The sequence below is a fragment of the Augochlora pura genome, chromosome 7 (assembly GCF_028453695.1).
Source record: "Augochlora pura isolate Apur16 chromosome 7, APUR_v2.2.1, whole genome shotgun sequence".
Lineage (NCBI taxonomy): Eukaryota > Metazoa > Arthropoda > Insecta > Hymenoptera > Halictidae > Augochlora > Augochlora pura.
Window position 1 is genome coordinate 40,343,838 of NC_135778.1, and position 16,542 is coordinate 40,360,379.

General features: G+C 42.8%; 1 protein-coding gene and 1 long non-coding RNA gene across 2 annotated transcripts; one reads left to right on the forward strand and one right to left on the reverse strand.

Moving 5' to 3' along the window:
* Positions 1–2,098: 2,098 nt before the first annotated feature.
* On the forward strand, positions 2,099–12,251 carry LOC144472671 (uncharacterized). Its single transcript, XR_013494445.1, has 3 exons — positions 2,099–2,272; positions 3,435–3,565; positions 4,962–12,251. It is a non-coding gene; the product is annotated as an uncharacterized LOC144472671 (long non-coding RNA).
* Positions 5,021–10,482, reverse strand: LOC144472670 (protein lethal(2)essential for life). The gene is made up of 2 exons (XM_078185964.1): positions 10,225–10,482; positions 5,021–5,455 (listed from the first exon to the last, which is right to left on the reverse strand). The coding sequence occupies exons 1-2, from the start codon at positions 10,480–10,482 to the stop codon at positions 5,021–5,023; spliced, it is 693 nt and encodes a 230-aa protein (XP_078042090.1).
* Positions 12,252–16,542: the final 4,291 nt, after the last annotated feature.

Sequence of the window (16,542 nt, forward strand, 5' to 3'; positions counted from 1 at the left end):
ATGCTAGAAAGAATTAAGAGTTAATTTTGTGTTAGCTTTGATGATAATTAGATGTTTTGCACGTTACTAGTAGACAATTTAAGGTTAAAGCTATAGTTTGTAACGGTTGAAAGACTAAAAAAATTAAAAAATATTTTTAACATGTTCCTCAATGCTAAAATTTAAAGCCCAAATATCACTACTGGACGAATAAGCTTTCCATACATCTATCTATTGATTTCACAAACGAGATTTGTCAAATTAAATTAACGTGGATCAACAGATATCCGTAGGAAAACATATGGCACTTGGGTAGCCGTTAAAACGATCATAATTTTATCACGAAATTTCTGATGGCTATCAAATAAAATGTCAAAGATATTCTTCAATTATCAGATTCAATTATCGTACTCGACAAGGTTTAAATAATTAAGTCGCGGTGTGTGGTAGATAAAAATCGATAGATAATCAAGACGTTTGATAAGACGGTGTCGAAATACAATATCGAGTCCATGCCGCTGTGTCAAGCTTCTCTCATACCTCGTAGAATTTATTTTAATAATATTTTCTTGCAATATTCACATTATCGAATCAATCTAAAATCTGTAACTGGCTTCCTTGATTTCTCTAATAATTATACAGAAATTTTCACTGCTAACAAACACGTGAACGTGTTTTAATAAGGTCGTTTTTTTATTCAAAGTACATACGTCGTTTTTCATTCAGCAAGTTTGATTAATCACAGGGCCTAAAACTACGTCCCGTTTAGGCCGTGATTCTTATGTTTGTAAACACACGACCACGCTATTGCGTCATGCGTTGGTATCGTGAACACGGCAGCGAATGACCTTCAACTCGCTGCCCGTCCTTTCCTATGACTTCGCGTCGTCAGAATTCGGTTAGGACGGACAGCGGCTCTCTATTTGGATAATTACAGAGCGTAGTTTCGGTAACACGTGACACTTGGAAAGATTCCGTGTTGCAGAGTCTGCGAAACACGCTTCAGACGTTATTACGCAATATTATTACATTGTTGTTTTGATCGCTCCGGTCGTGTTAGCGGTGCCAGTATTAACTATATACATATGTGCAGCCTCATCCTATTTTCAGGCTCACGCAATCAATGGTAACAGCAACTATAGATATGTATGCAAATTTGTACCTTTATGGAAACGGCTATTAAATAGAATCTCACTTCTATTAAACACTCTATTTGAAATTAATGCATGTTTTTCTAAACAAAATGTAACGACGTAACGTTGTGCATATACAATATGTCAACATGTTAGCACAATCATGTTTGACTAAACATGACATGCCACTGTAAATAGTCCAGTAAGACAAGAATAGTCTAACGAGTGAATAAGGAAACAAAAAACAGTCGTATATCAATAACCGGTAAAGCCTGCATTTCATAGTTATGAATGGCGTCGTAACGTAAAGTTATGTTCCACGACGTACGCAGTAGACAACCCAAATGTTGCAATTTTACTGGGTGCAATAAATCAGCCGAAAATGCAGGCTATCTCGAAGCGACGACAATGAAAGCAGTAGCCTCGATTTTCAGCGTGGAATACACGTACTAGAATATAGAATGTTCTAGAAATAACCGTGTTAGGACGACCTCGATCGCCCTTGGTTCTAGAATCTACGCCAGAATTTTCTGGGAGCGGCCCTTTCTGCCGGGAATGACGATCAAAACAAATAAAATTCACACCGCCCGGCTTTCAGTTTGTATATCAACACGCCTAGACACGCTGCGACCATTTTATCATCCGTGGAAGAGAAAGAGAGAAAACACTCACTCGTGTGGGTTAGGTTATGGTGGGGCTACGAACGGCAGAACGTGCCAGAATGCATGCCCCGGGCTCGACCGATCAATACTTTGTATTTTCCAGAAATTTCGTCGAAAACGTTGACAATTCAATCGGGAAAGCTGTCGAATTGTAGTTTTTGGCACAAGGAACACTATAGGATCGATGTCGATCGAACAAAATACGGGAAAATCGCAAAAATTGCGTATCTGACAGTAATGCGCATTTAGGTTCGGGCGCCGGTTGCCGGCGTAGCTTCTAGAACCTTCCACGCTGCGTCGGCGCTAGGGTATATAAGGCGGCCGGTCCGGACCGCTCGGTGCATTCGTCATCGTTTAGTTCGGACGTGAAGAACACCCGAAGACCCACCAACTAGTGAACCATACCTCCGCTTCTTTTACATGGTCCATGAGGCTGCTGATACAACAGGACGAAAATGTAGACGAGGAGGTTTCCGGTGCGGAGCGCGACAGTCTACCGTGGGTATTATATTACGATTTTAACATTTTTATTACTTTCAACATTTTTCGTTACTTATCTCGCTTTCCGTTTGCTGTGCCCTCTCATTCTTTCATATTCTATCGTATTTTATCCGGATGTCACTTCTGATAGGTTATTTAATGGACATGACAAATCACATAGTACTCTTGATATGTTCCGGCGACTTTTTATAAATACTCGGTTGTTGAAATATTGTATAGATTTTCCAGTTGTTGAAATGTCTCACGGATATTGAGCTATCGAAATATTTTACAGATACTCAGTTATTGAAATATTTTACAGATATACAGTTGTTAAAATGTTTTACAGATACTGAGCTGTTGAAATATTTTACAGATATTCAGTTCTTAAAATATTTTACACATACTGAGCTGTTGAAATATTTTAATGTTACTGAGCTGTTGAAATATTTTACAGATATCGAGCTGTTGAAATAATTTACAGATATTCAGTTGTTCAAATAATCTATAGATATTCCACTGTTAAAGTGTCTTAAAGATATTCAATTGTCGAAATATATGTCAGCAATAGATCGTCAAGGATATTTTAGAGCTGAATTTACACAAGTGACTACAGTTGTGAATTTACGCTTCAGAAGTGACATCTCGCATCATGTGTTTTCAATATTCGAATATAGCAAATATATTGTATATTGTTAAGGGATGAATCCGAATTACACATTTGAACGATTTCAAGATTTTTTAAATAATTTTATACATATATATATTATCTCTTCATGTACATAATATTACAAAATTTATAAAATGTATGTTCGATTTATTAAAACAATTGTTCTATGATAATATTCACGTGAAAATTAGTATACAAAATTAAACGCAGAATGGTGAACAAATGATAAACTATTTTTTTATCTGGGGGGAGGTGTAAATTTAATAATTACAGTTCTTTTATTCCGTGGTAGTTTCTACTTTGACCGGTTTGCCCACGGGCTCGCCAGTTCTCACAATTTCGATGAGTCGTTCGCCTTCGATAGGTGTTTCGCCCTGAAACATACAAATCATATATACACTGCTATAAATTTATATATATATACTTACAGATCATATATTTATAATAGTAACGTCAAAAGCAAAGGGATTCAAATGCAACGAAACTTTTATTATATTTGTGTTTTTATAGTGCACCCTACGGGGTCGGTGCTTGAACAGTCCAATACGCAACGTTAATTTGGTCTGTGACTAGAGTTTGACATTTCCTCGCAATTTCGAACAGTTTGGGAAGAGAGCACTTCGAGATACTGTGCAGAGTAGGTAAGCGGTCATTGCGCCGACGCCATTTCAATTATCTTGTTTTACGTGTCCTTATGTAAGAAAAAAAAAAGTATGGACGAAAGTTCAAAGATATGCGCAAGGGGAGATGACGATGTTTTAGATAGCTTCCTTTTGAGCAGAATCGTCTTTGAAATTTGCCAGGACCGCTTAATATAAACAAACTCTTGAACACTAAATAATGGGCAATTGGTTCTTTGCGAAAAAAACGGCTTTAAACGTTACGAGCACTCAAGAAGGCATTTAACGTCTTTGTAATATAATTGCTTTCGATAAATATATTTACATTGTTATAGTTATTTGTAGAGGTGTGTGAGAAACCAGGGGGTCGGGAAGAGGATCGGATTGGGTCGGGTTGGGTCCTCGAAATTTCGAGATTCCTGAAAGAGTCTGGAGAACAGTCGTTTACTTTTTCATATACGTCACTGCAATTTGTATATCGTTGAAAATATTGTCATAAACATTATCGAAAAATCTCGACTCTTTAAGGAATCCTGAAAGCCTTGAGAATTTGTCCCGATTCCGAGAAAAATTCTCGTCCCGACTCGACGCAATATTTTTTGGTTCTCGCACGCGCCTCTAATTATTTGTGGAATTTAAATGTTTAAAACCTCTTTTTGCAACAACGATTGACCATTTGCCATCGACGGTTTTAGGGTTCGTTTATATCAATCGATTTTGATGTTTTGAGCCGACTTTCATTTGGAAGATGCTACAGAAGGTCGTGAACTTTCCTGTGTTTAGAGATCACGGCTCGCGGTGTCGCTACTTAAACATTTCACTTGAACTTGCACCCAAGATCAAGATCAATATTTATTAAGTTTTGATATCATGGAATTCTAGTGATTCTTCTGTAAGATACGAATTTATGATGTTTGACATGGAAATTGAGAAAAAAAAAACGTAGCGTCACTTTGGCTTTGTAGATCGAAAATAGATAGATATATCTCTTTTAGTCTTTCCACCCTTTAAGATAGGTTGAAAAGCCTGTATTTTCACGATGTCTGCTCGATAGTGAGAGAATCTGAAAGTACCGATTCGTTGACATTACGATGAGGAACACTCAGCAGTCGCAGTTTATCGACCCCGGCCAGTCTTGAATTCCTGCTAATTTTGTCAAATATATTTGCGCATTAAATCTAAATAAATTTTTCTACTCTTTGGAAAAATTTAAAATTATGTGAAACATTGTTTCGTACGATAATAATTTTAATACGTGAAATTGTACCAGTTTTCCTGAAATTTTGCATTCCAGTGAGATATTACCACGATTATTAACGTCAGAATACAGAATTCGAGTCGATAAAGATGCAACTGCAGCACGAGTGTGCCTCATCTACGTGAAGATGTTTAATACAGCCAGACGTTCTTTTTATAGTTTAGAGCAGACTCGTAGTTTGATCGAGATAAATCGTCAGCACTCCATCTTCTCTAATACTACCACAACGGCAGAACCGGATCATTGGAATTGAAAGGGTTGAAAGCCAAAAGTAAACAAACAAAAAATTCAAAAAAAAACAAACAAACAAAAACAATACCAATAGAAACAAAAAAAAAGTCAGGAGAGAGGATCAGTTGATCGACGGCGACGAATCTACGGATTCGTCGTGTCGCACCGGGTGCGCTTCTTCTCCCTCTTCGATTGCTCACCTTTTTGGGTGCCGTGATAGTTAATACACCATCGGAAGAAAGGCTCGAGGTAATGTTGAACAGATCGTGAGACGATGGCAAGACGTATCTGCGTAGAAATTGTCTACTGACAAAGCCGTGCTCGTCTTGCCTTTCCTCGTGTTTGGCCTCAATGATTATGTTGTTGCCGACCGTCTTCACCGTGATCTCCTCCGGCGAGAACTGTTGAACGTCGAGTATCACCTGCGCAGGGAGAGAGAGAGAGAAACCGTATGTAGAGCAAAGAGACATTCATGATCGATCCGGAACTAGAAATGATAAATACAATTCTGGGCGAGGCACGATACGCTCGTGGTAGAAAAAGAAGCTTCACGGCTGCTGGTTCTTCCGGAAGATCAGAATCTCTTGGCGTTCTAAGAACATTCGCGAACTCGTGCGATACACCGAAATCGCTAAATGCCATGCTACGAGACGACACGACGCTGCTTCTGATCGCGCCATGCGCCTGGAGTCGATAGGCCGTGAACGGTTCAACGACGATATGTAAGACCGAGAAGAACATGCTTGTTTGAAACGTTTCTTGGGTTCCCGTTCGCCGCAGTTTTTAAATGTAACATCCCGCGCGCTTACGGCCTACGTAGCGGCCGCGAAAGGAGCCGAAACCGGAAAGATGTAGCTGCTAGGCGCGCCCGCTTGTGTGACGTTGTTCCCAGTTTTTCCGCAATCCCGTGAAAAGACGCGAGCATTACATGCAAGTAGGTGAGAGACACAGACCGCACACAGACGCGAAAACACTATCAGGACACGCCACAGAGAAGACCAATCCACGTTATAATCGCGCGCACAATTGCCGCGAGCGAGACTGTGTTCTCGCCTCGCGCCGGTTGCGTCGTTCCCCCTCATTTTCGACAATGAAACCATACGCGTCGTCTCGTGGTTAGCAGCTTCACTTGATCAGACAGAACCGGGCAAACTAGAGGGAAGAGAGAGCGGATTAACGAACGAGAGGGGAAAAAACGAACCGCGGTTCCTTCGGGTAATCCCCTGGGGGGCCCGGGGAGTTTATCTCTCCTTCTCTCTTTCTCGAACGAGAGAAGGACGCGTGTAGTCCGGGACCTTTTCGCTTTTCGTATCACGGGCACACACACATAGACCATCATCCGAGAGAACAAACATACAAAGGCAAGCGAGAAGAGAATAGATTTTTTGCTATACAAGCCGGCGGGGAGAGTACCGCCCCGCGCGCGTAACGCAGAGAGAAAATAGACCAGTTCGCGTCTGCATTTTTATACATAGGAATTTCGTATCTGCATTGTTTTTTATGATCTTTATCGTTAAAGGATTCGAGAAACATTTATTTTTATATAGAAATTAATATATTGTAGAGGAAAAGAAAAGGAGAGAACAAACGAGAGAGAGAGAGTAACCGAAAGATTCGAGTGCCGCTTTAGCCCCGGGGGAGAAGTCAGTAGAGGCGCCCGCGCCCCGGTTTTCCCGGGGGCGGAGGGAGCTCCGCCGCGGAGTGAACATCCAAAAAACCACACAATTTTCGGTTCTTTCTGTAATAGAAGACTGACACTTTGCGACACGACCCGCTTTTCAATCCGGCTATCGAATAACCGTTGAACGGCGGTCGTCGTTTGTACCTATACAAGAAAAAAAAAAATACAAAAATTCTTTTGAAGCGTTGTAAGACGAGAGACAGAGAGAGGCGCGTTGCGGACGTTTTCTGTCCTTTTTAAAAAGGAAACGAGATTAAGAAATATAGAAGAAGGTGACAACACAAGGCGAAAGAGCCCGTTAAACTGTGATTTTTTCGGAACGTGCTTCCGGTGCAAAGCGTGACTCGACGATAGAAAAAACAAAACAAACAAACTATGTTGTGCCACGTTGCTGCGATCAGAGGCTCGCATTATTTCCGCTTCGTTCAGAATATATTTCTTCGATAATATCGAGTCGACGTTCTGTACGAAGTAAAAAGGCCGGGGGTTACCAAATCTGATTTTTGTACTTTGATCGACGGCGTTTCGCGAGCACCCCCGGCGGCGGGGGTGTAACACCCTAGTCTCTGAGAATTTTAATTTCTTTCTTTGTTTGTTTGTCAAACGCTTGAACAGCGGTGCTGTGAACCATTTATAAAGAGAGCGGAGGGGGGAGGCAGTTAGACAAAAGAAAAAAAAACACAACACAGTGTCCTCACATCGTCACGTTCCTCAATCATTCGGTGATGCAGCCTAAAGAGAAAATGACTACGAAAAGTAGCAGCGGTAGTAGTAGCAGCAGTAGTAGCGGAAAAAACAGAAACCGGTTTTCGGGCCTTCTGGTGTTCCAGTTCCTCGGCAAGTTTCCTTAGTTCTTCACGCTTCTTTTTATTCCGCGGAACATCGTTTCTAAGTTTTCGTTTGGGTTCGTTCCGTTTTTAAATTCATCGTTCGGTTTTCTAGATTCATCGTTCGGTTTTTTCGATTCATCGTTCGGTTTTTCGATTCATCGTTCGGTTTACGATCCACGACACACGCACGCTTCTCCTTTCCATGTAATTCGCTTATATTTTTCTTTTTTTCTTTTTGTTCACATTGTGTCTGGACGCGTATATCCGTCTGTCGAGGTGTCGACACCGTTTTCGTAACTTTTGCTTCCCCATCGATGTACGCGTGTATCTCTTCCATGCAATTCACGCGGCCGCGACAAAACTGTTTAATCACCAACAACTAATGTACTACACACGCGAGCTACTCGATCTACGATAATCTATTAGCCCCGAATAAGGGAACGTAGGTGTGGAACAGAAAACATCGTTCTTCGTGCTGCACACACTGCTCTATCTTCTAAAATCAATGTCATTGAAATTGTTCGTAGGCCAGTATATATGTACGTGCGACACACAGCTCTCCGAATAATTGTAAACAACCATTAGCGCCGTGCCCCTCGGACACGGTGCGCGCGCGCGCGCGCACACACACGGTGTCGACAAACAGAAAATTAACATCGAGTTACTAAGTTACATTAAGCTGCTATATACGGCCTTACCGTATATAGCGCGCCAACAACCGGTAGATGCTACCTGGTATAAATCAGGAACATTTACAAACATAAGATAAAAGAAAACGAAAAAAAAGAGAAGAGAAAAACCAATATATAGTGCGCACGTCTGGTACCCGTCGGTGTGTGTCAACAAAATCTCGCGTTGAGGGATATCAATACCGAACATACAGTAACGTACTCGAAGCGTTTTATTCAGTTTGTATTTCGTGCGATCAAAGAGACTGTCCTTTACGGACTAATTGTTTGCTTGGGAACGTACACATAGAAGAGTGCCTTTCACGTTTCGTTTGTGAGAGCTGTCCTTCGCGGTGTGTCCCACCCGGGACCCCGCGAGGGGTGTCTCTTATTCACGGCTGTTTTCGGTGATCAAATTCTCAATCGCTTCTTTTTCACGCTTTCCTCGACTCGAAACGAAAAAATAAACGTTCCAATTAACTTCGTCGCGTATTCGGCGTCCAAACGATTTCGTTCAGCAATAATAATCGACTAATAAACAGTTTACGCTACCGTTTGTCCACAGAGAGCTTGAAACTTCGTCGCTGATTAATTCTCGCGAACGTCCAGCTAAAGCGGCGGCTATCCCATGACTTTCTGCTACGGAAAGTTGTGGGATAGTCGTTGCACGGCTCGCGACGATACGCGCGATATATAGTGTATCTCGGAATTTAACGTAGCGTAATCCTGGAAGTCCGTGATCCCTGGATCGGTATTTAACAATTCTAATAAACGCTTAATATTTTTCACGAGCTTATCCGAATTACGAGGCGACGTTTCAAAACATCGTTTCGCGCTTGCGCGATAACCGGGCAGAATTGACGCTTTGAAGTTCTTTGCTTAACAAGTTCCTCCCTTTGTCGTTTGCTTTTTCTCTTTTTCCCTAGACATTCTCGTTTAGTACTGTAAATCGGTTTTCTCTTTAAATTCCACTTCCGTGGGATCCCACCGGTTTCCGTTAACGGGATCGGTAGGATCCCACGGAAGATGAACACCTGTGCCTGTGTCAATGCTTGCGGCGTACGTCCGCCGTTTTAAGACTTTCACGGAAAACTTTAAAATATATATCCGAGATATTTGGAAGGCGAGAAAATTTCGGATCGTCGCGAAAGTTTGCTCGTAAATGGTCGGAAGGTTTGCTAACTTTTCGACCATCTCTAGGCTATCGAGTAAACGTGTACGAATTACTGCTTAACAATTGCCCAATAATCTGTTCCCCTCCGTGTCATCCAAGGACGATCGACAACCGCACAAGGAAAATCAAATCGCGCGAAACAACGTCGCAGAGAGATTCAATAGATAGATAGAGAGAGAGAGAGGAATTACTTCGATCGCTTGCTTAGCCCACGAAACGCCAATCATATTACCGGATACAACCGCGTGTTCTCATCCCTCTATCAAATGCAACTGAACACACGAGAAGCGACAGCACAGTTAACGGTGCACTCGAGAACGCAAACCACAGAGAATACCAACCTCCGAGAGCTTAGAACCACCTGCGCACTTTGTCAAATTCTTAAATTTCTGGTTCGCACACATACAACACACGTCAGATCACAATTTTTGAATTCGATAAATCCCGGGTAATTGTATCTGGTCCACAGGTGTAGTTACACAGACGCGTTAGACACGTTTTGAAGCCACCCCGTGTCCATAGTTACCACTCGACCCAAAGGCGACCGTAATCGCGCCCATTGTCGCTGACAATGGGAGCGATTCGCGCCATCGAGTGATAACTATGGATACCCGGTTTGCGTTCCTTCCAAATAGAGCATTTAACACACAGGATATTAGGACTCTATCGCGCTCAATTGTGTATCAACCGAGAGAACCATGCTTCCATGCTATATATCCTACGTTACGTGCACTCACACACCACGATGTGGGCTTAGCAAGTACGAGTTCGATCGAGCCACGCGCGACGGAGAATGATCAGTCTCCTGCGTTCTAAACAACTTTATCGTGCTACCAACCTGGAAGTTGTCTTTGTTGTCGACTTGAATCGTACTGGATCCGCTCGAGTGCTGGCGCGTCGACACGTTCCGCCATGGTCTGAGATACCGGCTGGCGAACGCCGGCCGTGTGGCAGGCCTGTCGAACCCGAAATCGGCGAACCGCGTGATCAGATCGTCCCGGTTCAGGGCTCTGCCGAAGTGCTGGTCCATGATCCTGGATACCGGTCGGTCGAAATCGTCCCACCAATCGCGAAACATTAGAGGCACCACGGACATCTTTTTGTGCTGGACAGGAAACAAAACGTATGCGTGTATATCGGTCAGTTCTCGCTTCTCGCTCGGCTGGAGGAAGCGGCCGGTTAATAGGTTAGGTTAATGAGATAGATGATAATGTCGACGATGTTGTAGATGATGATGATGATGATGATGGTGGTGATGACGATAACGATGTAGGCGACGATGTAAATGATGCTGATATTGATGATAATGGTTGATGATGATAATGATGTTGATGATGACAGCGATCGATGACGACGTATCAGGGTGATGATATCAGGGTCGTAATTAAAGATGCGGTATACATATGAACAACTTGACGATTTCCGATGAATTCGAAGTTAGGGTTCTCAGGCGTGTTAGGGGATGCTAAAGGTCACATTTTGAGCTTAAACCGCGTACGCGAATTTACTCGCGTCACTTGTTAAATAGGGACACGGCTATTGCAGATCTATTTCGAGGCAACGTTTAGCTGGACGGTGACGAAGAGAAATATACGACCACAGACTCAGGAGGAATTCTTCGCCTGTCGCTGAACCCCGTTCTCGCGATTCTTAACGCGATCGCGGCAACACAAACGACCATCAACGCACAATCAAATCACACCGAGGACGTCGTAACAGTTTTCACGCGCGTCGTGTACCACAAGGGAAAACGTTGATACATTCGTGGAAGATATTGCTCCCCATCGTGCACGCGCTTTATCGAGAGACAATACCATCCGTTTCGTGGCGGTCGGGATCGTTGGATCGATCGGTCGGCGATCCTGTCTTTCTTCTTTTTTTCTGTTCATTCCGACGAGAAACAAAGAAGCCTTGCTCTGGTTACCAACGCGAATCTTGATAAACGGTAACGGGACGCGAGAGTGTACCCACCGGTCACAATTTGACAGTCGAAACAATTCAGAGAGATGGACATCTATCAAAACGAGGAATTCAAATTTCACAAACGCGAAACTACCATCGGTTTCTCGAAGATTCCGAGAATCTGCTGTGCGGTCCGACAATCTTTTCAATCCTAAAATTAACCCTCCCCCTTATCCTGTATATTCCCCTTATCCTACTAAATTTTAAAACGCTCCTCCAATTTGTTCACTACCCCATTTCCGCGTCTATACCCAACAATTACTTAAAATCACAATGCTCGTTCCAACCACGATCAAGACCGCACACAAGCAGACAGAGGACCCGTTCGAAAACATCCTTGTATCTATCCTTATTACTAATATATCATTAATATATTACTAATATATTACTATATATTGCTAATTGTACCACAGCCGTGATGCCGTGTGAATAGACGCGACGAATAACCAATTTCCTAACGAACGCATTAGATGCCCGCGACAAGTGGAAGGACTGCGAGGCGAAAAGAAAAGAGAGAAAAATAAAAAAAAAAATAAAAAAAAACCAGTCGTACGCGAAGATCGATTTACGTTGACGAATTAGAGGGGATCGACGGACAAACACTACTATAAGAACACGTTACTATGTATTGTTATTGTACCACCAACCGCGATGCCGTGTGAATACACACGATGCCGTGTGAAACACACGATGCCGCGTGAATACCGTGATGCCGCGCGAATACCGTGATGCCGCGTGAATACCGCGATGCCGTGTGATACACACGATGCCGTGTGAATACCGCGATGCCGTGTGAAACACACGATGGGTTTCCTAATGAACACATTAGATGCCTACGACAAGTAGAAGGCCTGTAAGGCGAAAAGAAAAAGTAAAAAAAGTAAAAAAAAAAAAAAAAAGAAAGTGAAATACGCGATGCTCGATTTACTATGATAGTAAGTTTACTAGATATAGAGGGGGAGGGAGGGGATCTGCGGACAAACACTGACACAAATTTTGACATTAGAGCGTAAATATGATTCGTCGACGAGAGAGAGGCGAACGGTAACGGAGGGATTCGGCTAGGTAAAACGTTATTAAGAACAAAATTGAAAACGTATCGGTACGTTAGAAGCACGTTGTAAGTCAAAGGACGAGTCGTATTGCGGTAAGGTTAGTCTACTAAGTTCTCTTCAGCGACCCTGATCCGAGTGAAATAGGATCCACCGTGGATCAAAACGATCGATCCGTTTCGCGCCTCAAGGAGAGAGGCAGCTTCGTTTTATTCGGAGCTGGTTGTAAGATCGTCGTGGGGCGCGTAACGAGAAAACTGCACACGGTCGTATCTAGGTGTAAGGAATGAAAATTTTTCCCGGGTTTACGTACGATGCAATTTTCTGGTATAGATAGTGGCATTATATACACTTAGGGTTTAAGTGGCGCTTAAGGGTCTTCGATTTTTAGGTTTACTGTTTTTTGCGGTCAGCATAAATCCGCGCTTTCGTTCGACCCGAAGCGAGAACGAACGACCGAAGCATACATTGCTGTCGAGACGATGATAACACGCATATGTGGACACGCACACGAACACCGAGAAAAAACGTGTGTGAGAGAAAGAGAGCAAACTACCGTTAACGTGCTAAGCTACTCGTTAGCTTCCTGCGAACGTTGTTGATTGCGCCACCGAAGAGACTCGAGCCGATGAGACACGCACTATGTTATTGATGCTGTTGTGTACCGATCAGTCGACCACGAACACGCGCGGCTACCGGGGTGGAATTCGACTTTCTGATTCAGCCGCGGAAACGCGAGACGCTTAAATAGCCGGGGAAGAGACTCGTAGAAGAGCGACGCCCACGCGTCCTGGACCCCGGTGTTACACCGCCACCACGCTCCCACCGATACGCACTCTCCATCACGTGTACACTCTGACTTTCCGTCTAAAAATACACGGCACCCCCACAAGCGAGCGGATCGCGAACGGACAGAGGGAGAGATAGAGATAGATAGAGAGGAGCGAACCGCGATTTTTCACGGGCGTCCGAACGCGCGATGCGGTGTTCCGATAATTTTGGCGCGCTTAACACCTTCTAAGGCTAAGGTCTGGCTCCCGGACCGTGACACGGTCGAATCCTCCGGGAGGCAGCGGGGAAGGACGTACGCGCGTACCATCTTCCGAATCATCTTTTGATCGTTCTTGCGCTTTGTCACGAGCGTGTTAAAGGGGTTAACAGATATATCCCTGGGACGGGCGACTCGCGTCGCGAAAGTTTCAACGTAGCAACCGTGTTTCGCTAGAGAAACGCTAATTAATAGGAGAGTCTCGAGAGCGTGCTAGCACGCGCGAGGAGACACCAAAAGACCTCTTTCAGTGCGCACCGAAGTTCCTCGATGATCACGTTGCACGTGCGCGCGCACACACCACCACCCCCCTTCATCGCGATTCGCTTCCACTGCTTTTTCGACCGAGTCGAGACGACGTTGTCGCAGCATCAGCAGCAGCAAGCAGTTAAATAGCAGATTTCCAACTTTTTCGAATCGCGCGACCAAAAAAAAAGAAGTAAACATCTCGGTGTTGTACGTTCGCACGCAATTTATTCGAGGATCCTCGATCAGACTTACAGCGGTATATCGTTTCGCGATCCTACGCGGATATGGTTGTTGGCGTGTCAACGTTTGTTGACCGAGCGACGCGTACCAGTTGCGAATCTTTCGAGTCGCTACTTTTCACCGAAACGGGTGATAACGAAGACGCGTAAGTCACTTTAACAAAAGAAACAAAAACCCGACGGGACCGCGCGCGGCGGGCTCTCCTGCTCCTCGCCGTGGTCTCGTCACCAAAAAAAAAAAGAAAAAGAAAATAATAATTGAAGGAAGAGAAAGAAAAGTACGGAGGAATGAGAACGAGAAATGGGAAATAAATTTAAAAAAGTAACGTGTCTATGTTTTTAACCGATTTACCTATTTAAATACATGCGATACTCTATTTATATCGTAGTGTACGTTTATTCTATTAGGCTACTACTTGGTTGGTAGAGGACGATCGCAGTACAGGGAACTTGATACAAATTTTACGGGACAATTGAGCACTTAGCAAGCAGGTCATAATATATACGCGCGCGATGTTATACGCTCCTGGACAAAAAGACACTTGTACACGCACGCACGCGCGTTCTCAAGTGTATATAGAGGATCCCCGCATTTACGCTCTCTGTGGCACCCATGTAAGATACTGGAACGCGTAGATTCGGTATTAATAAATGCTGTTTTAAAGATCGACGAATATCGAGCGAACAATAAATAAGTGAATAATACGTGTGCTAAAACTACTCGGACAATACGATTATATATTGTAAACGTAGCTGCGGATTGTTCATAGACGCGATCACGACGAACTGAGAAAATGATAACCAGTAACCGACGTCCTCAAGCAATAACGCTCTCCTCGCACCCCACAAAGACTAACATTTTGGTAAGATCGGAGAGATGATAGTTTAGATGCGACGGAAAAAGAGTATTAGAAATTTGTTAAGCTCCGTTTCTCAAATATTCGACACAACAACGTGCAAATTTAAGAACCGACGAACACGCAAGAAGCAAGAGAGAAACGCGTTTTTCACAGAAACTCCGTGGTCTGTACGATAACTGAAAAAAAAGAAACGATCACGTGACGTTGATGCGACGATATAATGAAACACCAATCACCTTCGACAACAGTATTACGGGCAAATTGGCAGAGTAAAAACCACAAAGAAAAGAGAACCTATTGAAACAAGAATATGTATAGTACCTGCATTTAAAACTACTTACTTTAGTGTACTAAACTAATATATTTAAGTGTATTTACAATTTAACGAGAATACGTTGTTGCATTTTTTGCTTACCGATTTGCAAACACACGCTGCAAAAACTCCTTTTGCACGGTCTCTTTGTCCGGGAGCGTAAGCTATATTTCGGGGTGTTTTTCTTCTCGATAATTTCTAACCTATTAAGTTTGTTTCCTTAAACACATCGAAGGTATATAGATATACTTGTGCGGCATTACAGATCGTAGGCTTAATGTTTAATCTAACGCATTAGGTAACGCGTAATTCGTCTAAATACTTACGATAATCCGGTAACCACATTCGAATAATAATCTTGTAATTGTGTTTTCTCTCCCCCCACCGGTGTTTTTAAATGTTTATGTCCAGGCACCTTCGCGCCCGAAGGGTTACGTCGTTTATATATTGTTAACGGGCAGTGAGGTCCCTCTATAATCAGTCTTCGAAAGAAAAAAAAAGAACAAACATTGCACGCATTATATATGTACACTTCTTCGTGTCTCTTTGATACTGAATAAAACGACTTTGATCTTGTTAGCGCGCTAGCAAAAGAGAAAGAATAAAACGACTTTTCATCGAGTTAAAAATCTGCGTGTGCTGTTGTAAAACACATCACGAGAAACACAAGCGGTGGTATAATTAATTATTCTGAACGTGTTTTCACGTGTTTGCGAGAGATCGCTTAACACTATCTTGTGACTTAGTAACGGGTTTGCATCGATTCTTGTAAACGACTCCGTGATAGCGGAAAAGTGGATTATACGATACCTAAATAACATTTTCTCCGACGGCTCACGTTTCGTACACCAAAACACCAACAATCAGCTTCGTTTATTCGAAACGATCGTGAGAGAGAACGCCTCCGAGGATACGGCTTTTATCCTTTCGTTTTTTTTTCTTTTGCCGTTCCTTGAGTTTTCATTTGTATCGAGGCCAAACAAAAAACTGTGTAAACCGCGAATGAAAAATCGTAAGCGTGTGTTGTTCTTCATTTTAACGAAACTAATTATTCGAAAATTATACGAGAGAAAATTCTTGCCGATTCAACAGATTGAACTATGATTATAATTATATAAATATATATATATACAAACACACACACACACACAAACATCCATATACAATCTTGTTCCATATTTCTGTGTAATATTTCTGCAACGCCAAGCGATGGGTCTCGTCACATCACTTTTGGCTGAGAGAAAAACAATAAAGTGACATGAAATTATGACCGTAAAACTGCTGAATGACTTCTTTCCCATTACGACGGCGTACACCAAGTCCCTTCTAGGAACATTACTCTGTTGGCATGTGAGTACCGATTACGACGATTTCTTTTCTAACTTTCATTTTTCTGATTACACATTGTATGTGTGGGACGGTCGAGAGCGAAG